General features: G+C 39.9%; 1 protein-coding gene across 3 annotated transcripts in view; it reads right to left on the bottom strand.

The window, feature by feature from the left end:
- SOBP (sine oculis binding protein homolog) overlaps nt 1–25,008 on the bottom strand; it is a 145,486-nt gene that overhangs the window by 29,174 nt on the left and 91,304 nt on the right. For 2 of the 3 annotated variants that reach the window (XM_063666486.1, XM_054491551.2), the window contains one exon: nt 19,130–19,225. The exons of the other annotated variant lie outside the window; for it this stretch is intronic. In XM_063666486.1, the coding sequence (XP_063522556.1) occupies nt 19,130–19,225 (96 nt within the window). The remainder of the gene's footprint in view (nt 1–19,129; nt 19,226–25,008) is intronic. 3 annotated transcript variants of the gene reach the window in all.

The following is a 25,008-nucleotide window of genomic DNA, read 5'->3' as shown; positions in this document are numbered from 1 at the left end:
CCTGTAATCCTAGCACTTTGGGAGGCCAAGGCGGGTGGATCACCTGAGGTCAAGAGTTTGAGACCAGCCTGGCCAACATGGTGAAACCCTGTCTCTACTAAAAATACAGAAATTAGGTGGGCATGATGGTGTGTGTCTGTAATCCCAGCTACTTGGAAGGATGAGGCAGGAGAATTGCTTGAACCTGGGAAGTGGAGGCTGCAGTGAGCCGAGATCGCACTACTACACTCCAGCCTGGGAGATAGAATGAGACTCCATTTCAAAAAAAAAAAGGAGCCTATCTGATGTACACAATATGTTTCTCAATGGCTATGAAAGAGTTTGGGGGTGTGTGAATGTGTAGTGGGTATGTGTCCTATATTGATAAGGAGTTCACTGAAGCTGTCCTAAATTTAGAGGCTAAAAATCATCACCCCCTAGCCTATGGCATCTCCAACTTTAGTGTGCACAAGATTGCTACAGCGATCTCATTAAAATGCAGCTCAGATTCAGGAGGTCTGGGTGGGACCTGCGATTCTGCATTCTTAACAGGGGCCCAGGCAATGTCCCCACTGCCGGTGGGTGGGCCACATTTTGAGCAGTGAGAGGCTATAGACAACTTGGACATGAAAGAACGGGCCACAGCCATGAGAGCTGTATTTCGTGAATTTTGAACCAAGCCACAGGGTCTGAGGAAAGGTTTGGGTTTTGTTCCTGGAGCCAGAGGCAGTCTGGGAATCACATCAGAATGCTGAAGATTCATGCCTCCTGGGACATTCTAAGACAGCAGAGACTGTGGGTCCCAAACTCAGCTTCTGAGGACACACTGTTGGTAAACTGGATCAGCTGAAGCTGCTACTGCACTCAAATCTCTTTTCTCCCAGACCATTGGAAAGATTTGTTAATGCACTGATTTAGAAAATTTGTTTTTTGCCTACATATTTTCCTTCCTTTAATTAGAAGCCATAATCTCTTGTTAGGATAAGGGCAGTTAAGAGGCCGAGGCCCCTGAACCCCAGCACCTCTTGGGTTCCCCACTTCAGTTTGCTGGCCCCATGGGGGCATGGAGATGGGGTTGCCTGGTCTTGAATATTCTGGTACAAGTGTCAGCCCTCCTTTGACTTGCTCTATTCCCACTGGGACTTTGAAAAAGAGATATTGTAGTATGTATATAATATACAAGAACAAAAGGGAAATGTATCCAGAGAATACAGGAAGCACAAAGGCTGTCTGGTTGATGGCTAATCTGTTCAGCATCAGAACTTGAGGGAAATTTGAGCATGGGGGATGAACATGCAGAATGGAGGGGGGAAGAGGAAGAGGGCTCTGAGCAGACTGACAGGTGACTGGGACCTGAAGGGAAGTGAGGCCAGGGAAAAATTCCAGGGGCCAGATGGCCAAAGAATTTTTATGAACTGAAATGTCATATTTAATTTTAAATTTTGCACAGTGCTGTGACATAAATGCCCTTCACTAACTTGAATCTTCAGCGAAACTTGCTGCATGTACACGCACGCACCCATGAAGACGCACACATGCCATCGCCTGCTGAGAGATTCGGAGGCTCCAAGGTGCTGACACAATTTGCAGGTCTGGGTCCAGAAACCTCACCCCGCTTCAGGGCCAACTTGAAGGGTGTTATTATGCCACGTCACCAGGGGTGCCCTCATAGGTATATTGCAGTGAAGGTTCAGAGAGCCCGCCTGTCCCCTGACCTCACCTTCTTAGCTTCCAAAGAGAAGGAGGTGGGGAGGGGAGACGGGTAACAAGGAGCAGGGCGGTGGGGATGGGATGTGGGTAGAAGTGGGGTAGGGGTAGAGGTGGGATAGAGGGTGTGGGGGGATTAGGGGGTGGGGGCAGGAGCCACTCTTCATAAAAGGAGTGGCCAGGTCTCTAGAACAGGATGAGCAGTGAAATAAATTATATCACGAGACAATAACCACAGCATGCACAAACAAGAATTACCCAAATTCACTAGGCAAGGATTTATCTCACAGACCGAGGCTGCTGTATCCACTAACAAGCATTCACAGATGACAAAACCAACAAGCAAGTGGCAAAGGAATACTAATAGAACACCAGAAACAGTCCATCCTGCTTAGACAGCTTGATTATATATTTGTGAACCTGTTGGCTCTTGTTTATGACTTTTATTTCATAACTGTATTAAAGATGGCAAAAATTACTCTCAGTTCACACAATGGGAATTAAATATGTCAATAATTCACAGCATTCTCAAAAGACTGGCACATTTCCAAATGCTGGGCCACCTGAACTCATTTGAAGACCAATGATTTATGAAAACAGACAAAATAGGTGAAACAGAAAAGGGTGTGCAAATCTTGGGACATATGGTCATCACATGATAGCCAAGGTGCCCATGTCTGCCTGTGAGTATAATGCCACCAACAAAGGATGCCCCCAGTACAGCCCTGAGTCCGAGCCAGGAAATAAAACTTTCCCATGGAGATCCAATTGCTCAATCCAAAGTTATTTCCTTCCCCTTCATTTTCTGAACATTATTGCAGGGGCTGGGGATTTGGGGAACTCTAGGTCCCCAAAGCATGAGAGCCACAGGCACCCTCTGAGTCTAGCCCTGCTTTCTCAGAAACTTACGATGAGACCTCATGGTATCTCACACCTCAGGGAAACGGGGCCAGCCATGGATATGCTAACTTAGTGCATCTCTCTGAACATAGAGGCTTCCTTCATGCCCCCAAGGTACTTTTTGGGGGGCTTCCATTACATGGTACTTAAGCTGCTTTTGAGACAGTTTTCCACTGTGTTTTAAAAGTCAGTCCTGGCATGTCTGTAAACATCAGTTCATATTCCTGGAATAAATCTTTTTTGTGTTCCATCCTGCTACCCACAGGGGTACAGATGGCATGTTTTATGTGGCGGCCACTATTTACAATTCAACCCCATGGAGGCCCATGAGATGCCACAAACGTAGCCCACACAGGAAGACAGCCCCTTGGGCAGAGACATTTGTCCCGACAGGCCAGGAGTGCCAGGAAAGGACACACCTTGAAAGTACACGGGGTATCGCTGCCACTGACACCCATTCTCCATTCAGGGCATCCCCAGAAGGCACACTGGGAGGCAGGCTTTGCCCAAGTGTCAGTGGAGTGTCCATGGCCAGTGGCCGTAGCAGGGAAAACAGCACACAAAATGCCCAAAATTGGCTGCAGAGTTTAAAACATCAACAAAGCAAATCCTTTCTGACCAGGAAGGCTTACCACATTCATTTGCATGTTCATGAGCATCTGCTAGCTGAGTATCAATGTATCCTTCTTTCTATTCTGATGGACAGCCATTAATCACAGTAGATCTGCCCTTGTCAGTACCTCAGTAAACAGATAATGGAAGCAGGGATTTTTTTTGTGGGGGAAGGGGGAGGGAAGGGGAGAAGAATCACTTTACCCAGAAGAATATTGTGAAGAAGCCCACTGCTGCCTCTGTCTCAGACTAAGTTAGCATTTGCTGAAAATGTCAACAGATTGCTTCTTGAGTTTTGAGTTGTGCAGACATCAAAAGCTTATTTTGCTTAAAATCGCTTGGTTGGTTTAGGCATTTAGAATGTCTCTGACTATGTAATTTGGATTAAGAGGTTCTTGTTGGGTTTTACTGGTTTAGCATAAATCAGGACATAACTGGAATAGACCCCTTCACATAACCTGAGCCTTTAGGCCATTAATGAAGTAAAATTTGCTCTTTGTGTTGCCTTTTTAGTGGATTCTCCTCCTTCTTTCTTTCCTTTCCCTTTCCTTTTTTTTTTTTTTTTTTTTTTTTAACGCGGCTTAGTTGCTATGCAGAGGCTTAGCGCTCCTGCATGGGGATCAGTTCCAGACTTTGGTTTGATTTGAAACAAGCCAAGCAAATTTGCCTGAATGTGATTTCAAAAGGTTTTCCTGTTTTCCTATTTCTCTCATCAGGAGATTGAAGGAAGCTGAGAAGCAAGTCACTATTTGAGTTCAAATAAAGCTGGTCTGATTTTCTCAAGTATTCAGTATGATTCAGGAGACACTGCTCGGATAGACAGCCCCTGCTCCTCTGAAACACTGCAATAGTTCTCCAATCAGGACTGAGTCTCAGGAAGCTAATTTCAAAAGGCAGATTACTTATAATTGCAGATCAAATCTTTTTCTTCCATTTTTACTTCTGTTTCAGTCTTTCTTTTACCCTTTCTCTATATCATGTGGACTAGATGTGACTCAAAAAGTTAATGGAAATTGCTCTCATCTTAATTTCGGAAAAAAAGAGAAAGAGAGAGAGCAATGAGTATAATTTGCAGAGCTGAGCACAGGTCATTACAGGTGTGTTATAGTAGTGTATTCATGAGCCTCCTGGGACAGGCATGCTGAGCTATCCAATAACTTTCTTAATGTGTAATTACACACCATTGGACTATAATTGATTAATTGAAAAGAGAATGTAGGTAGATGTGAGGGCAAGACTTCTGCTGCTCATTAAATGAATATGTCCTTGCTTCTCTTTAATAAATTAAGTGGAACTACTCAAAAGCAATTAAGTCAGTAGTGAAATTCATTAAATTTTAAGTAATTATTGGTATTAAATTCTGTAATAAAATTCAAGACTTTGTATAGTTCCATTTCAAAAAGAAGTATGATTATTCTATGGGGTCAATTTAGTGGAATCGGGGTTCCAGAGAAAACTATATTGGACCCACTGACATTCTGTGTGGAAATCACACACAGAGAGAGGAAGAGACAGAAGGGGAAAGAGGCTCTGGAGGCACTGGCCTGCACTGCTGGACCAGCCAGGACAAATGTGACACTTAAATTTAGGAATGGAGTTGTGTTTCCAAAGTAATTTCGAAAGTGTTTCTTGCATTTAAAATTTAATCTAAATAGTTTCAGAAAGATGACAAACACTTATTTTTAAACCTAATGTCTTTCTACAATATTTGATACCTTCTCTAGTAGCTAAATTCAAACATACACATGAATATGGGGAGTTGAGAGCAAATTGGAGAAAATTCTTTCCAGGCCCTACTCTCATATGGGAAACAAACCTGGGCTATTGGGGTATGGGAAGAGGATGAGATGTGCCGTAGTTTAGGGATGGGGCCACAGAGAGCTGTCAGAGCCCATAGGTGGCTGCCACAGCTTCTGCTTCTATTCATTCTGCCCAAGAAACTCCGCAACTCAGAAATAATGTCAGAGAGGAACTCAACTGAGCCAATGCTGCCGCATTCCAGACATTCCTGACAACTCCCTAGACATAGGAGAGACCTTGGAGTCTGAGCCGATTGGGGAAAATTGCCAATAGAGAGCCACACCGGTATGGTTTGTTCATTCATTCATACAGCCAACATTTCTTGAGTGTCTATTCAAAGGCTTTATTAAGATTATTTTATACACATTATATAATTTAACAATATAACTCTATATAATTTATAATATAAAGTATATAATGATCTTGTAAAAACGAGGGGTAGAAATCTGTAAAAATCTAGTTCATTTCATGCCCATCCAAAATGATTTTGTGCCCTGCATATAGTAGGCACCCAATAAAAGCTTGCTGACTAGATAGACGGCATTGATAATATGGATTCTGTGGTAAGCATGATGGTATATGGCACTTGCATAAAGTTCTCTAATTTATGGAAACTAATATCTTGGCCAGGATAAACCAAAGAGCTGATGATTATGGCAGCTGATACTGAAGGAGAACTGATTCCAAGGCCTTTATCCTCAGGCTTCAGCTCCAACCATCAGTGTCCTTAACAGTCCTGTCATTTCTTTCTTGCGATAGAAAACTTAAAATGTAAACCCATGAATTTTGGTCTTTTTTTTTTTAACAGTAGATTCAACCACATATATATTTTTAAACCCATACTTCAAAATCTAAACATAACTTTGCATGGTTAGTTTCATCATCTAAAAAGTAATCCTTGTATTGTCATTGTTTGCAGGGGCTAACACTCGAATGAAGTGAGAACCAGTCTCCTAGCAGCAAGACTGCAGGGCCACTGCATCCTGGAGGCACATTCACATCATGGGCCCTGTGAGAGGCTCCACACTGCAGCCTTGACCAGGCACAGCATGTAAGGAGGTATGTGGCTCTTCCCATTCCCGTAGGAGGAAAGGCATTTTACATAGACCCTAATTCCTGTTGGAAGAGAAAAATTCCAATCCTCACACACATTGTAATTTTAGAAAGCATAACTAAAGCTAAAACTAAATTAGACAAAATAGGTATATTAGGCTCAGAAAGAAAAAAGCCAGGACAGAGGAAAGACATTAGGTCTCAATTTCTGTTTGCATGTTTTCTTACCATAATAGGCAGCTTATTGTCCCACAGCTCATTTTAATCTTGAACATGACCTTGATAATCTGTGTATGGGCAACCCAGCTATTTCAAAGAGGAGCTCTAATCAAGGGGAGATGCACTTGAGTTCTGACTAAATGACATTTTGCCCACATTCTTGTGGATTTTTGTTTGTTTGTTCATTTTTACAACTGAAACAAGTCCCAAATGTATTCCAGACATCTAAGCCAGAACAAAGGAAAACTAATTTATCAAATCAATAATAAGTGCCTAATTGATATATTCTGAAACTTATCAGCATATGAACAAAAAAGATGACCCCAAAAAGTAGGTGGTTGTGTTCACTTCCAAAAGAAAGTCAAGATTTTAAATGGTCAGGTAATTAGAAAAATTAAGAAATGTAGGATTTTAAGAAATTTAATTTGGGAGTTAGCAACCTCCTTTTTTTTTCTCAAAAATCATCTTATATTAATCCAATGTTCTACCTTTATAAACCCAGCAAATTAAATATTTTTTCTTTGAAGATCTTGAAAATATTTAGGATTATAATCGGATAAATACCAGTTCTCTGTCTAGAGTCCTATACATGTGCAAAGTGTAAAGAATAAGCTGAATGCATATGACCGAAAGCTGTATATCATAAGATGGTTCATTTTTAAAAAATGGATTCGGACTACTCATATGAGTTTTATTTGTTAGTATTTCCTTCTTTCTCTTAAAAAAGTTGAGTACAAAAGGATTTATCTTTATTAGTTATATTTTATTGAGCACTTGCTAAATGACAAGCACACTATATATATTACCTCATTTAGCTTTTACAGCAACCCTAAATGGCACATACAGTTATTCTTTCTGTTTTACAGATGCAGAAACTGACCATCTCAAAGCCACAAAGCCAGTAACCCACATAGGCAGGAAGTGATTCCAGGGTATGTACACTACATGGTCTCTATGCTATTGTCAGGGGGAAGGGGTTGTTCATTCCTTGTACTGGAGACTTTATCCACATTTAAGAATCTTTCGTTCCTACTTCGCATTTTTATAGTTTAAATCGTACTGATCCCTGAATCACTCTGGATCACAAATATTTTTAAACTTCAGTTTCTTGCTTCCACTTTGATCTTGTTTTTCCCACTGCACACAACTAGCTACTTAAGACTGTTATCCAAAATCTAAATTTACAGGAAAATTGGCTTGAGATGAAATCTTTGCCAGTTATTTATATTAAGATGATCATAAAAACTTGATGACCAATATTTTTGGACAGTCATTTGCAGAGTCACTTTCTTGCCTTTCCAGCTGTTAGAAGTCTTTGTCCTCATCACAGGGTGCCTGGACTGTTCTAACTGCCTTCTAGAAGTCTCCCTGCTCCCCTCCTCCAACCCATGAAAGCAGTGCTTTCATAACAGTACTTCCTGGCTCAGGTACCTAACAGAGATCCCTATAGCCAAAACACCAAATGTAAAATTAGCTGTTTGGCTGTCACTGTTTTTATTATCTGACCACAACCTACCGAATTCATTTTATCCTTGCCACTCACAGAATGATGCTAGCACAGGCAGTCTCCCAACTGGCCCCCATATGCATGATGCGCACCCCTCTCATCATCATTCCACATCTTCTCTTTCTCTGGGATGCCCTTCCATCGCCTCGCACCCTCCAAGGGCCAGCCCAACCTTCATCTCTTCCAAGGACCTATTCCTGATGACTCCAGGCCATCATTTCTTTCCTATTAAACGGCCTTTACTTCCTTATTGCACACATACATATTTTAATACGTATTCCTATTGTCTAGTTACCATGCCACCCCATCTGGCACTTTATTATACACTGGAAGTAGATTGTTCATATAAGCATAGTTTGTAAACTTTTTTTTTAAAGTTCTCTTTGTCTGGCCCAAATTTGTAAACTTCTTATGAAAAGGATGCACATTTTACATTATACTTTGTTTGCACTGCAACACATGACTTTTAAGCCCAGCCCTGGGGAGACAGCAGGTATCTAATAAATGCATGTCGATTGAAAGACAAATGTCTTCAAAATCTGGGTAACACACACACACCCCATAACCACCTGCTCTCATGTGAATTCCACTTTTTGAGATGTGTCCATGACATTAAATACCCAGATTTTTTTTAAGGCTTTAAATCTCTATAGACATTGTCTTCATGCAGTGTATACAAAAGAATAAATTAGAGCTACGAGAAACAATTCAGACCAAATAAACCAGGGAGAGAATATCCCTCGAGAAAAGCTCTTTTTGGTTTGAATTATCAAGACCGGCTGTCTCCATTGATGCAGCTCAATTTTCAACTCGGCTGATTTGATGACAGTCAGAACATTGTTTAAAAATCAAAATGCATGAAGGCTAAGGAAAAACGAAAATAAAAATTCCATTACAACTTAATTTTTCCATGTTATTTATTTTTATGTATTCATATATAAACATTAAATTAGTATAGAAAAAATACTGCATAAATGTTTGAGATGAGTTAAATGCCATAAACTCATAAATACTTCAGTAATGCTAGTTTATTTTCCTTTTCCTATATATAAATACCCACATTTCTACATGGGATATATAAATCTGCCCTCATATATTGTATTTTATATGTGTAGCTATATTTTCAAAATTCAAGCTATCTGGTAAGTACATAAATATTTCCCTAAGCCAAAAATGGTGTTTCACTGGAGCGTCTTTACACAATTACCAGACAATTTGGAACTTAAAAGCATCACTGATTGGAATAGCTATCTAATGAAGGGCCCCAAATATTTCACATATCTTAATATCTGAACACTTTTTATATAAAAGCCTTATCCTAGCACATGTTCAATATTGCCTCCCTTCCCATCTCTGGCTTTGCCATTTAAAAATGTTCATGTGTTTCTTTTCCCCTCCCTGTTCACATAGAGAAACAAATAGCACATCCTGCTCCAATATCAAAATCAGGTTCAAATTTTCCATTCAAAGGAAACCAAACTAAAATGAGATCAGAACACCAAAAAACAGCAGAGTACTTCACATGGTTAAGTCTGAGGCATAACTTCTATATAATCTGATATACTGAATGTGGATTATGAAATTCTAAAGTATAGATAATATACCTATATATACTTTGTCTCTTCTGTAGGTTGGGAAGCTCTCTAAGAGATGGTGGCGGTGGTGGTGATGGATAAGGGCATCATAATCTATAGAAACATACTTTATCCTAATGAAATCTATAGCTTGTTTTATTGAGAGAGACAGAGAAAGAGATTATTGCTCATCTACCTATGTATCTCCATGAATTTTCAAGAGAAATATTGATGGATATGCAATCCAAAATAGAAAAAGCAATTTTCTGGAAAATTAAGGCAAAAGTAAAGTTTCTTATTTTAAACTCAGCTTATCTGGGGTATGTCTTAATTGATTTAACATTTCACTTGCAAGAATGAACAAGCCATCTATCAGCTCCACTCAAGGAAAAGTGAACAGCATTAAAATGCTCAGCCAAGATAGCCAGAGGCCAACCTCTACCCTGCCTCACCGGCGGCAGAAATACAATCCAGAACCAACTCATAAGCATTTCATTTTTACCTGAACTAGAACCAGGGAGATATGTTATTGCATACATTCATTCAACAAATAATTCTTAAGCGTCCACCTCCATGGTTCATTGAATCTATATCACCATTGGTTGTTACAATGCCACTATTTTAATACCACCAGGAAAAAAAAAAACACTGGCAATTAAACAATGACAGGTCATCAATTGTAATATATGACTCCCATTTCTGAGATATTAAAATGTTAGGGGGGAAAGTGCATCTCAGAATTCATGAAAAATGGTGTGAGCTAAGCATGGTTCTTAGGGATCCAGCAATGAATGAGAGAGACAAGGCTCTTGACACACAAAGCTCTCGGCCAGGGCAGACTCATCTGGAATTAAAAGAGAATGAGTACTGTTCTCTAGCAAAAGTCTCAGTTCCTGGTAGCATGTAGCTCTCCAGGAAGAGACAAAAAGAGTAAGAAGTGTGCAAAAAATACAATTAGGAAAAATATTTTAAGCCAAAATGCAATGAAATACATTATTTTGAAGAATCTGGTTTTCCTGAACCTGCTTATTTGAAGCTTAACCATGGGCTGCTATCTTCCTTCTTCCCTTTTAAAATTCCCTTACCAGTCCTCCCATCTCTAATTTCTTGCCTCTCTTATTACTCACATATGTCATTCTTCTCCACTTCAAGTATTTTTTATACTCTTTCCCTTTTCCTCTCAAGAGACTTTCATTAGCTTGTTCTTCTAACCATAAACTAAGCACATGACTGAATATGATTAATATTAGTTCTGGCTGGTTACTGGTACATTTTAATATTGATAACTGATATCCTATCTGATTTCCTGGTTTTGCTTGATATATGATCTATAGTTTCCTTGAAGCCACTGGAGGTGAATTCTCCTTGATATTTTAAGCAATTGTTCAGTTCTAGTAATTAAAACAATAAAGGAGAATATGACTGACTCCCATAGGCTAATTTATGGCCAGAAATCTCAAAAGAAATAGATCCATTCACTCTAAGGAATACAACCCTAACAAACCAAAATAGTTCAAGCTTTTTTTAAATAGCCTTAGTGATCCTAACAAAAAAAAAAAAAAAAGGATCAAAATCTATAGCAGTCAGATTTTTAAAAAGACACTCGAATGTTTGTATCATATTGAAAAATATATTTTCTGTAGTCTACAGCTGTTCTTTTAATGTCCCAAGTCTACCAAATTAAAAACTATATACCTTGGCTCTGTTCCCCACAATTTATTATGCACTGGGAATCCGCAAACATTGCCATGACTTTCTGAATAAATTGCCCTTCCTAACATTCCCCATAGATGTTCTTTCTGGCTTCAGAATTCTACCACAGAATTGTTACTATAAAGAAACTAGAAAGAGTCATTCTGAATTAATTTCTTAATCCCTTCATTCCACAATCATAGACTGCACTCCTTCTCTGGCCCTGGAATGTAAAAATGTGTAAGACCTGGCCCCTACCCTGAGAAGGCAGCGGCATGTGTTGGCCTGAGCACAAGCATGGGTGTGTGGTCAGAGATGTGGGTCAAGCTCCAGCTCTGTGCCTGCTCACTGGGCCTCCTGCCCTCCCCCAGAGCACGGAGTATCCCATCTCTGCATTTTAATTTCCTCACTTCTAAAATGGAAACAGCAATATCTACTTAGAAAAGTTACGGTGAGAATAAAGGGCCTTAAAAGGGTCTATACAGACAGATCACAGTGCTCGTTCACTGGAGGTGCCTCACAAAGGAGGATTTCTTTTCTCCTTCCTCCCTTAGCACAGTATCAGAGGCACATCCATTTGCTATGGCAGATATGGCTCGTGTAAATTACATCTTTTTCCTTTGCTTTGCATTTATGTTCTTAGTTGCATATTTTAACTTTAAAAATTTTACTATTAAATGGTTAGGCAGAATGAAGAGGTCTGGGACCATGTAGAGAGTTTTCCTTGAGTCTTTTTTTTTTTTTTTAAAGCTTAGTGCCAAGAATTATCTTTGTGCTGTCCCCTTCATTGTTCGAAAGGAAATTTTGTGGGTTTTTCATGCAAATGTGCATATGTAAAACTTTCAGGTACTCTATTGCTAGTAAATTTGGTCAAGTAGTAGTCTATGATGTACTGGAAAGCAAGCAACCTTGGAATAAATAATCATAATCACTGCAACACTGATTGAGTGCCAGTTGTTTACCAAATACTGTTCTAAACACCTTACAGGCAGTCATCACTTAGACCACAGGCCAACCCTACCCAATAGCTACTATTGTCCTCATTTCACACACCAGGACGCAGACACACAGAGATTCAGTGATTTGGGCAAGGCTACACAGCCAGTGGGTGGAGTGGAGGGGATTTCTGAATCTGAACAAAATAATCTGGCTTAAGAGTCCAAGTTCTTCACTACAACACTATACTATTTTTTGGAAATTTTAGATTATCCTACAAAAAGGTATTCAGATATTGCAGTACTTCATAAGTCAGCAACATTTGCGATGCCACCAACAAGTATCTCTAGTTCCCTAGGCATAAAAAGGCAAGTGGATAGATGTTCAACCGTTTCTCAGAAGTTCTTTTACCCAAATTAAAAATATTACATTTGAGTTTTTATCCAAACAAACTGGGAGGAGACTCAAGTTGAAGAATAAAGACAGGTACTCCCAGTATCTGCCTCAAGATTTTGTTTAAACTAATGCATCCTTCTAGCTCCATTTTGTTAGTAATAAGACTACTGGTTGTTGAGCTTTTATTAGGTGCTAGGTATACTAAATGCTTCATATACATGATCTCATCGACTGCTGAAACAACCCCATGAGGTAGGCAGGTGCTGTATTTATCCTCGTCATATTGATAAAGACGCTGAGGCTCAGGAGAGTGAGAAACTTGCCCAGGGTGCACAGCTAGCACATCTGCGCAGAAAGGATTGGGACTCCCACTCCTATCCACCAGACCACAGTGCCTCCCTTGGAGAACACACAGTCTTCCATACCTCCCTCTGGCTCCAAGAATCACTGTGATGGACTGTGTGAGAAGCCAGCATGAAAACCAAACCATTATACCTCTGACATTTGTAGGCAATGGCTCTGAAATCTGAAGGGCAAAGATCCCCCATGCTCTGGAAAGGAGAGCCTGCCAAATCAAGACTCCGTCCCCCAATAAGGCCCCTATATCAGAGCAGAAGCTGAGCAACTCTAGCCCTCCCTCATGTGGCTTTTCTCTCAAATAATGGAATTACAAAGAGAGGTAAAATAGAGTTTGCATGCATGGGAAAGGAGGGGAGATGGTCAACTGTGGTCAAGAGGGTCTTTATACAGGAAAAGTGAAAGGACCTGAACTACAAGACTATGGCAGAAATGGGAGCCAACAGGCTGAAGAGTGAGAGGAAAGTGGCAGACAAAGCTGGAGAAGAAGGTGAAACACCAGCACAGATGGGAACAGAGGAATGTGCAGATGAAATATGACTCAAGTGGAATCCATCCCTTCTGCCTGTATTAAAGTCTAGATGGTCTTGCTGGAGAGCATAATTATGCCACCTCTATCAGAACTGCCTCTTGCTTAGTCTAAGATTGTGACTTTTATTTCTGGAAAGTTCTATTTTTCCAAGATAGTTTAGGAAACTACAGAAATACAGGAATAACCACAAACTAAAGGGATCTGGAAGATGGCTGGGGAAAAAAAAATGGTGAGACAGGCTAAGTTTCTCTAGACAGCAGCCAGTCCCCCTGGGATTTTCTGGTTATTTTACACCTGTGGGGCTATTGCAGTGACTATTTCAGGAAACTGGTACACAGTATACAATGTATGCATACATCATATGATGTTTTGTTTGATGTGATGTGAGTTCCAGTGTGTCATCATGATTTTAATTTTCAGTGCCTGTGCTGCTCAGCTGTAACATCAAAGCAATAGTATGTAAATTCATGTTGAGCTGGGGCGTAAATCTGGCTTTCATTAGACCAAAAGCATTAAGGGGAGGGTCTTTGGTCGATTGCACCTATTCTGAGACATCTATTAAGTTTCAAATGAAACAGGGCAGTTTCTATTACCTTTCAGGGGTCCTTGTTATATTTTCATGATCTAGCAGAAAAGTTCTAGCAATGGCTAATATGTGGCAGCCATCCAGAATTTCCCCTCACTACTGTGAGAGACTAACATGTACTGGTGAGTTGGGCTGGGTTGCAAAGACATCCAATCTTGTTTTTAAATGAATACACTTAGAACCAGGGGCCTGAGAGTAAATAAAGTTCAAGTCATCACTGGCACTGTGATGTGTCTTTCACTTTAAGGGCTTTTAAAACTGGGTCTGATTGGCCAAGCTTTACCAAGGTTGTGTTTAGCAGGAAAAGAAAAGCACAATATATAACCAAGAGTCATTTGTTTTATGTATGCATTGTCCCAAAGCTCCAATTCCCAGTTTAATTAGTATCAATGGATTCTTTCTAGCCAGAGAAGAAGGTTCCTAAAGATTTTACAAAAAAAAAAAAAAAAACAAAGCAGAACACCAAAAAACCAAATCTGTCCCTCACAAAAGCATACACACTTCAGAACAGTACAGCAAAAAAAGTGGGAGGGGGTGTGGGGAAGGAAAATGAAGCATGATTAGTCCTGAGTTGATAATTGTTGAAGCTAGGTGAAAGGTACATGGTGGTTCATTATATGACTCCCACTACTTTAATTTTGTATGCTTAGAAATTTTCCATAATAATGTTTTTAATCCACAGAAGTGCTAGGAATTCCCATGAAGCAGAATTACTAAAATCCAGACTCGATAGGATAGTGTCAGTTATTGAGACCCCTGCTTATGGGACTTCCTGCCTGTTCACCCCTTAGCCTTCAGGTACTCTACACTTGGCCAACCTAGATACTAACCTGGGTGCAGTGCACCTGGCCCATACTTTCCCACTTCCATGCCTGTGCTATTTTCCTCTGCTGGGAACACCCCCTTCCCTTACACTTCCTGGCAACTATCTAAATCCAATCCATGAAAGGCCTGGATCAAAGGTATCTTCCCTTGTTAAGTTTTTAATGACTGCATAAAGAAACAATCTCTTCCTCCTCTGTACTCCAAGAACTTTGCTAGCGCTCTTTTTGGGCACAGCTCACTGTGTAATAACAATCATGACTATAAGAAGATGATAATAACAGCAGCTAATATATACTGAGTGCTTACTATGTGCCTGGGTCTTTAAATATGTCATCATTTTCCATCTTTATGATATGCTCTGAGGTTATTTCCTTTTATTATCACATTTTACAAAAGATCTGAAGCTCAGAGAGGTCCAAGGGAGTGAAACAGGGATCCAAAAGTGTCATGTGATATCAGACACGTTACAATAAATGTTAAGCCTTTGTGCCTATGATCCTTAGCTATACCACCAGGATGACAGTGTATAAAGTCCAGCTGGGGCAAGACCTGAGAGCCCACATGTTTGACGACTATGATACTGTATGTGCCTTATTTCTCCTACTGAATTGCATGCTCCTTCAGGGAAGGGACTGTGTCTTTTTCTATGTTGTGTCCCTACCTGCACTGTCTAGTACAATGCCTTGTACATAGAAGATGCTCAATAATGCCATGTTTATTGAGCCGTGGATTAGCACGGGGTATTTCTACTGCCTAAGGACTACATGCAACTCTTATAATCCACCTGTCTACATCCACAAGGAAATGAAATGGAAAAATCAGCCCACAGAAAAATAGCCTAAGCATCTCTTCTCCTCATCACTTCTGATCACACAGCCATAAAACTAAAGTAGTTTTCATATTCTCCCTACACTGGCATTGTAAGTGACCAGTAAGAATTCTTCCCTGATGCTATTTTTATTTCACCTTCCAGCTGTGAGCTCCCTCCCTTTCCCTCTGCAAAACCCTCACCCCTAACAGCCTCAGGAAAAGCCAAAGGGATTCAGATGTTGTCTAGGTGATGACTCAGGAATCTGGAACTGAGAGAGACAGGCTGATTTTACCCCCCTGAGTTTCCTTTCTCTTAGTTCCCCTTTCAAACTTCCTAAGCCTGGCTTTTTTTCCAACCAAATAATACTCCATCAGTTGCTGTTATTCTTTGGTTATATTTTGACCTTCTTCCTGAACACAGGGATGTTCTCTGGACTGGTCTTTTGAAAACTTGGGGAGTAGGTTCAGGAGTCTTTAGTTCCTTCTCAAAACCCTCTCAATGTTCCTCTTCTTCTCACTAGAGGTCTTTCCCCTCCAATGACCCAGCTTATGCTATATTTCTGCAAGGTCTTACTCTCAGTGGGCTTTCAAAAATTGAGAAAGTCGTGGCTGAGGAGAAAGAGTGAGCTCATAACATGCTTATGGTCCTCCTCATTCTAGCTCTGACCCCACCTCTCGCCAGAGATAAGAGCATTTGAATAGAGGAAATGAGAAGCCTTCTAGTCCCAGAAGAAAGAGGCAGTAATGATAAAGGGACCAAGAATGGAATTGGAATTTGGGGCAAGGGCTAGTCTCACCCATGGCTGGCTCTAAATGTTCCCTTTTCCAGGCTCTTATAAACCAGGCTGCTACAGTGTTAACGTGATATAAATTTCCTACATTTTCTTTTATTAAAAGTTTTCTTTAGTCATAAACTTAGATATGCCAGCAAAATACCCGTGTGTGTGTGTTCACATGTGTGTGCATGCCTGCAAGTGTGCATGACTATCTATGAAGAGGTAGGTGGGGCCACACTGAATTGTGACATATCAAATAGTACTCGTTTTATCTAATGTCACTCATCTTGACAGCCTTTCATTTTCAAAATTAATAAAAAGCATAAGGAAACTGCTGCACAGTCACCAACTAAAGGATCTTGGCCACAGAGCTAAATATCTAGTCATCTGTGTTGTACATTAAGTGTGAAGGCACATATCACAGTTTGGGATTTAAATGGAAAAATCAGTACCCTACAGGAAATCTACAGTTGCATAGCAGATTTTTCTATCAGCCAATGCTTTCTTTGTCAGTGCCTTCTGATTACACATACTTGTGTATTCCGGGCATCGATTTTGCTTTGCTTTTGTTTAAGTTACTTAATATTCCTTCCTCTTCCAAGAAACAGGCATGTGAGGGTGGGGAGTGGGCAGAGACATTAGAGAGTCAGTAATAAAGTCAATGCAATGTCCCATCTACCTGGCCAGGGCACTTTCTGTCAGTGTCTGTGGCACAGAGGACTAGTCGTCCAGCCACGTGCTCCTGATCATCTGGGGGCCCGGAAGCACCCTGTGCCCTCAGTGCTTTCTCCAGAGCTCCCATGCTTTCTAAACTGGCTACTGCTCTTGCAGCAATCCATGCAAGAAGATGACAGAACCACCCTTCAGCTAAAAACGCACTTTGGAGTGGAGCTTGCAATCTTCTCTGACAGATTCTTTAAAAATATGCTCTAAGTTGCACTAAGAAAACTCCAAGGATTTCCTATTTCTTTCTTATGAATGAACAAGTCTTTTTCATATAGAAACATAACTTCTCAGGGCTTCATAACCAGCCAAACACCATCACTTTCCTTACAGCTGAAAAAAATTAAATTTCTCCTTGGAGAAATAAGCTTACTTATGTTTTCTTTTTATTCCTTTTCTTTTATCACAGGAAAGTATACTGACCAAAATAAAGCATTTCTAACAGTGACTAGAAGGACGAAGATTGTACCAAATTGCTCAAAACTACTGCCAACACAACAATGTGTTTAAGCACAGCAATGACAAAACATCTATTTTCTCTAAAGACAGCTAAAAACGATGTTCACATATATGTTTTGCTTCCTCCAGTATAAACTGACCACAACCAGGACTCAAGCATGTTCATTTTTCCAACAAATAGACAAAAATTAAATACGGCATGTTACTTTTACCAATTTCTCTAAAAAGAAGTAAGCTACCCCAAAGCATTCTGATACCAAAACACAGCATGAGGGCCTCTGTGGTCTTCTGCTGAATAATCATAGTTACAGAGACAAACATTAAAACCTAAATGAACAAAAAGGGTTTCCTCAGAATAGGTAATGCTAGCAGTCCTGGAAGTTTAAGAGTCCTAAGATAAAAACATAACGTAAGTTAAAACTTCAGAAAAAAATTACATTTATAAGCAGCATATTTGCCTGTGGATTTGTTGGTCAAGGGACTACACACACAGAATGAGTAGTGTAATTGTAACTGTGCAGACTGTGGAGGGGGAAAAGGAGGTTCTTGCTGTCAACATGTAGCTACTGCGGCTAGAATGGGTAAGAACCGTATTTTTGTCTCTTCTCCTGCTCTTTGGACACTTTGTTTTTAATGAACAGTTGGTATCAGAGCTAAATCCAAAGACTGTTACATGTGGGATTTCCTAATGCAGAGACCTGGCAGAGCTGTACTATATTCGGCCAAAAAACTAAACAGAAATTAGACTACCTCAAAATGTAACAACTGAGCTTCCTCATTCTCTTTCAGTGTTTTCACTTAGTTGGAGCAAATGTTTTGCTTTAATGCAACTGAAAAGAAAAGAACATTTAGGGACAACATAGCTAGATCCCTCAAAAAGCTTCATTTTCAAAAGGAGTGTTTGAATCTCTAAATAAATGACAATTCATTCTCTGTTTACTTTAGGTAAACAGAAAATGCATTGCAGAGCACTCATTTTCAAAAGCTAATCAAGAACATTAGGTCCCAACAGATTCATTTAATAGAAATATAATAGGCATTCCTGCTTGCTTTTCATCTTGTCTGGCTGTAAATGCTAAAATGAACAGCAAATTAACCCTGCATTGGAACAGAGTCTCAATGTCACAGCTGATATCCTCCCTCTCACGACTTGTAAACATCCCCGCACCCTGTCACTGCTTTGACTCCTTCTGCATAGGAGAGACGATTAAGTTTGGCAAGAGAGTGGAGGAATACTTGAATTCTAAAGGGAGTACTGCGTGTCAATTCTGCTATCTTCTCTAGCAGAACAAAATATTACCATGTTGTCTCCTAAAATAGTGTACAATGAGGACGTAGGAGGAGGGGTGAGGGTGAGGTTGTTTTTTCCCAAGCTACATGTATCAACTGTCTTTCTCTATATTTTTAACTTTACTAGCCATTCTCCAAGTGGCTGCTTATAAACTACTAAACAAAACAAGCTAATAAAGACAGGGCCATTCAAGCTCTATAATCAGATATAAAAGATTTGCAAACAATTTGAGATCTTAAAATTAATATTCAGTGACATCAGAATTAGCATTTAGAACTCTATACAGAAAACTATAATATTTCATCAATTATGTAATCATGAACAAACCCTTTCAAAAACTGTTTTCACTGTGCTAAAGTAACATTCTAGACTTGTTGTAAGTATGTTATTCTTACAAGTAGTTCGCAGTTATTCTTGAAGGCAAGCCTTGGAGTTTCCTTAGCATAGTGCTGCTGGGGAAAATTTTCAGCATGTCCATCTTCATCTCTAGCCTGAAGGGAAATATAATGGCCTATTTAGGGACTTACAAATAATGGAAGAAAAAAAGCTAAAAAGCATAACAGCTCAGATCATTCAACAAACGGGAATCCAGAAATAACAACAATATTAAGAAGTTTGTTTAAATACGCAGTACGCCTTTTAGGTATCAAAATTTGGGATTTATTTTTCTTTACATTGTTTAGTTTGAACATGCAAATTCATTGTGGTGTAATATTTAAAACAATAACAAGCAAACCAAAATCAAATAATTTTGTTGGCAATTACCACCACCTTAGTTTTTCAGTGCGCATTGTTCATTGCACATTTAGGGTTATATGACATACATACGTGTTTAAACTTTTTGGCATGCTTAAGCAATCTCTAGATAATGCACTTTTAAAAAATTCTAATAGCAAGGCCATAAGAAAAGCAATCTGCATAATTATATTTTGCATTGTAATACTATTAGAGATAAACTGATTCCCCTCCATTTTTAAATAAAGATCTAAAAGGAGCGATGATCTGGTAAGAACCATGATTCTTCAATCAAATGCAGTAAAAAAAAAATAGATTTAATTTAAAAGCTGCATTAAAAGTTACTGGTTATTTTGATCTACGCTGTTAATTAAGAAAGCTGAAGTTTAAATGGAGACATTAACAGAACCCAGTAGCAATACCGCTTGCATACAGTCTTCTTTCTAATCTCCACCGGTTTCTGGTTTGGAGTGGGAGAGAAGAGAGAGGTAGGTGAAAGGGGGTGTGTCTGCAGCACACTCATTAAACCATTCATTTGGGTGACACTTGCACTCCGCTCTGCTCTCATCTCATCTTAGCCCTAACTGCTCTCTCTTTCCTGGCCTCCTGAAATTCACAGCTGAGCTGTCTCCCTCACATATGGCTTGCATATAATTATGCATATTCCATTTTACACTGCATTAAAATGATGAGCTCCTGGCTCCCTGCCAGCTGATTTTTAAAAGCCCTAGTGAAGTAGGAAAAAGGAGAGAAACACAGGGAGAGCCGCACAGGAAGCAGCAGGTAGTTCTGTCTGCTGTCTCTTTAGATAAAATGCATGTCTGGCACCAAGGGAACAGCTGAGAACTACCTGTTGTTATATATGGATTGAGGGGGGAGAAAACAATGAGCATACACTGTGGTAGAGATGACAACGCTTATGTATTGTTTCTCTTTTAATGGAGCAAAATCTGCCCTGATGAGTGTCACTCAGAGCTCCCTGGCTATACTGGGGCTTGTCATTTTAGAAAGAGATCCATATTTTGCACATTTTAGAATGTATTGCTTGTGTTTAAGAAAGCTTCTGCTACCTAGTCCAGGGAGGGAACTAGATGGAACTTGGAAGTGCAATGTCATGGTCAGTAATATTTAGGTTACAAGAAGTTTGTGAGGAAAAGAGATTGCTCTCTTTTGGTTCACTTTTGAGATTTATAACATCCCTCATGCTTGGTGCCTTTTTATTGTACCTTTTTTTCCTACTAAATCAGACTAAAATAAAAATGCAGTTATAGGATTGGCTATATGTGACAGAGAAAAAAGTTTAATTGTTTTTCATGTCCAGTGGCTACCAAGGCACTGAGACCAATAATGTTTCTTCTTACTGCATCGGAACAACTTTGCAGCTACGCCAGGGTTTAAATTAATATAGCTCAAATGGGTCACATTTTAAATCCCAACTGGCAAAGGCAGCAGTGGCATACATAAATGAAGGCAGTTGTAAGAAAGTAGGAAGATGTCATTGGGCAGTGACAATATTAGATTCTTTATAACAAAATGTTAAGCCACTCTATGAGGTACAGGTCTCTTAAAGGCAGGGACCACATCAATTTCATCTTTCTTGTTCTGCCATGCCCAGTGCCTTACTTTTAGTTGATATTTAACAAACATTTAAGTGATGGAAAAAACCCATACGTGGATAGTAAGTAGACCCTACCATAAACAACTCTGTAGAAAATGCCACCTCAAAATATGCTAAACTTGGTAGTAGCTTTATTATATTCCTGATGCACTATGATACATATGCTTGGAAACACACTTTGCATATAATTTTCAAGGGCTACTATTTACATATGTATGTCTATATTCAATATATATGTATCTTGTATATAAATATTCATAAGGTGGAATGTGTTTATTATGCATGTACTATGTATACACATTCATACACACCAGATGCCTAAGGATATTTTCAACATTAGTGGCAAAAATACATTCATTCCACTTACATGTAAGGTGCACACAATGTTTTTTGTGTGTTTAAAGGACAGAAAAAAATCCCATTATCTAATATTTGAATGTGCTTCCTCAAAGGGGCTACAGACTTCATATAAAGCCGCATAATTTATGAAGTTAAATAAAGTAGCAGTGGAAGAGAAAGGAGAGGGGGATTGAGGAGATTTGGAAGTGGAGAGAGAAAGCTAGAAACTTGCTTTTTTATTGAACCGTTATGTTTACCTCTGCATCAAACTTCCATGGCTCTGGGAATGGCCTGTCCTCTAACACCCACCCTGACTCCAGAGTCCAAGAAATTCTATCCTTCAGCCATTTGCTGTGTTTCCACTACATGCCACAGAAATGAAAAGCATGCAAAGTACAAGAAGTTCTCGAACCATCATCTTCACGTGTATTTGTGTGAACAAATAACTCACGCATACTTCTCACCACTGTAATCCCTTTGCATTGTGAAATTTTTAATGTGTAATTTTAAATTACTATGACAAGAATAAGTGGAATTCAGTGCATTCATCTAAGGCAGGAATTCACTATCCCAGCTGCATATTAGAATCATCTGGGGGGTGTGTGTGTGTGTGTGTTTTTTTTTTAACATATTGGTGTCTGACCCCCTCCCTTTCTAAGATTCTGCTTTAATTGGGGCCTGGACACAGGTGGTTTTTAGAAAGCTCTCAGGCGACTGTAATGTACCAAGGAAGGGCGAGAACTGCTGATCTAAGGAGAGTGCCTACAGCTATCAAGGGGAGGCCCTTGGCATAGCTGCAGAATGTTCTCTAACCAGGTCCCAGGCCCACTGGAGTGAACCATTGTGCTATGAGAGGGGGATATACAGGTTGAGCAACCCAGATTCAAAAATCTGAAATCCAACATGCCCCAAAATACAAAACTTTCTGAATCCCAACATGACGCTCAAAGTAAATGCTCATTGGAGCATTTCATGTTTTGAATTTTCAGATTTAGCATGCTCGACCAGTAAGTATATACAACGCAAATATTCCAAAATCCCAAACACTTCTGGTCCCAAGCATTTTGGATAAGGAACACTCAACCTCTAGGATGCAGTCCCTATGGTAGACCTTACCCTAAATATTCAAAAAGCCTGGGCAACACACGGAGACCCCATCTCTACCAAAACAAAACAAAACAAAAATTAGCCAGGTGTGGTGGCATGCACCTGTAGTCCTAGCTACTTGGGAGGCTGAGGCAGGAGGATTGCTTGAGCCCAGCAATTCGAGGTTACGGTGAGCTATGATCACGCCACCACACTCCAGCACGGGCAACAGAGCAAGACTCTGTCTCAAAAAAAGAAAAAAGATTTAAGAGATTACAGAACTGGTTGCTTGTGGGCAAAAATTATCATTATTTGTTTGTTTGTTTCTTAGTTTCTGGTATGAACAATAATCTTGGAAGAACTACCATACCACTTCCTTAAAAAGGCCTTCCTAAACCTCTCTATCCAAGGCAAATATCTCCTCTGTGGTCCTTCTTAGACGCAACATGGTTGCAACCTTGGAATCACTGGTGTGATTTTTGTCTCCCCTACTAGCCTACAAGCTTTCTAAGGGCGAGGACAGAGTCTGATCTCCCACCACTGTATCTTCAGCCCAGCCACTGCCTGATGCCCAGTAAGTGATCTGTAAGAATGAGTTGGATCATTCACAGAACTGGTGGCAATGTTAGACAAAATCCATAGGACCTTCCTTACCCTACATAGAGAATCAGTTCATAATGTTTTACAACCTCTTACATATTAAAGTCAGAGGCTTATTCTACATCTGCCCCCACTTGGGGTGCCAGACAATGGCTTAACAAGGAGGGTGGACATAGGACACCGACGACCCCTTCAGGAAGGAATATGTGAACACTAATATTGTTCAGAATCACTGGCTCATGGTAATAACATAAAGCAGACCAACTTTTAGCTGGTTTTATTATTGTTCTTAAATCCTCTGCAGACAATGCATTCTCTAATTGCCTCTTGAGAGTGGACCACCCCACTGTCGGCTCTAGATATCCACTGGGGCCAGAAGAATTGTGTTCACGTCTGACTTTTTTCCAGAGTGACAAGTTCTGAAAGAAGGCACATCAAGGCACTTCATGATGAACTAACTCTCTCCTTGTGTGTTATTTTCAACAGTTTTATTCTGACTAATGTGCTAGATATTTATGCCAACTACAGGGAAAAGCAAATGGGAGACTATTTTTTGCATTTTACTACAAATGTGATTGTCAGAACAAAGGTGCATTTTTGACCTATTATTGTAAGGAAATTTCTTTTTTTTTTTTTGCCATAACAGAAACAAAAATCCTTCAGTCAAACTGCAAGCAGATTTCCCTGTTTTGCTGACAGTTATGTATCCATTTTCATGTTGTGCCTAACATTTAGATAAATATTAGATGACATGAGAAATTTACAGTAATTGCCTCTCTACTTCAAAAACCTCTGGTTTAAACAAACTTTGTATTCACCTCTCTTTCCCTCTGAATCAGCACTAATTCACTTCTCTTATTTTGATTTTTACAATACAGCAAACTTTAGTTCTTCAAAGAATTCACTGCTTCCTCTGAGCCAAAGTCTTGGTGCTATGTGCATGTTGGAGCAAGCTAGGCATTCTTCCTCCTCTGGAGAATGCCTTTAGAAAAGGTGGAACATTCTAGAAATAGCTCCACTTGCCTACCCCAGAGAAGTGTGATGTTTCTGACTCCATGAAAAGGTTAACAATATTGCCATTTAAGTCGAAAGATAATTAGGCTTCAGAGTTAATACCTCCCTGTGATGAACGGGAGTTTACACTTCTGTGTCATTGTGATCTCAGGATTTCTTTTGAAAACAAGCGAAGATTCTGCCTGAAATCAGGGCCGGGGAGAGCAAAACAGAGTTTCCAAGCTCAGCCCTCCTATGCTGCAGCAGAGGCAGCACATGTCAGCTCACACATGTGGCATTGTTACTGGACTTAAGAACACCAAAAACAGCACAACTCAAAGTTGTGAGAATAAGTGCATAGTTGAAGAATTGGAGAGGAGAAAAAAGGGGATATTGATTTTATATTTTATAACTAATTGTTGGAACCAGAAATAATATAATTTATTTTCGAATTCCAGGTAAAAGCATGGGGACACTGCTCTGAAAACACATGGAATTTCATTTTCTGAAATCTCGTTCCTGGTTTAGCCTTCCTTTCTCAAATGCATCCACACGTTCTTTTGAGGAAGCTCAGGAATAAATAGCAGCTATCACACACTGCCTTTCAGTATGCTGTGAATGTCTTTGTGAACTTAAACTAAAGGTCAGCACTGATTCTTTGTCCTGCAGTGGACAGACACCTGGGATCTCTGTTCAGCCACTCCTGCCTCTGGTGGGAACAACATAGAGAGGTCTTCAGAGTAGCTCCCTGCCTCCCCTGGAGTTACTGCACTGTTGAGCTCATCTCAGTGGCCCAACTCCTCGGGTCTGAATTCTTAGTGCCCTTCAACTGGGTCTTCTGTCCTTCACCCCCATTCTTTCTGGTGGAGCCAGATTCCATCTCTCCTTCTGCTGGCAGATCCT

This window comes from Pongo pygmaeus, chromosome 5, assembly GCF_028885625.2.
Source record: "Pongo pygmaeus isolate AG05252 chromosome 5, NHGRI_mPonPyg2-v2.0_pri, whole genome shotgun sequence".
Taxonomy (NCBI): Eukaryota; Metazoa; Chordata; class Mammalia; order Primates; family Hominidae; genus Pongo; species Pongo pygmaeus.
Note: the sequence above shows the minus strand (reverse complement) of the source record. Positions and strands in the feature narration are given on the sequence as shown.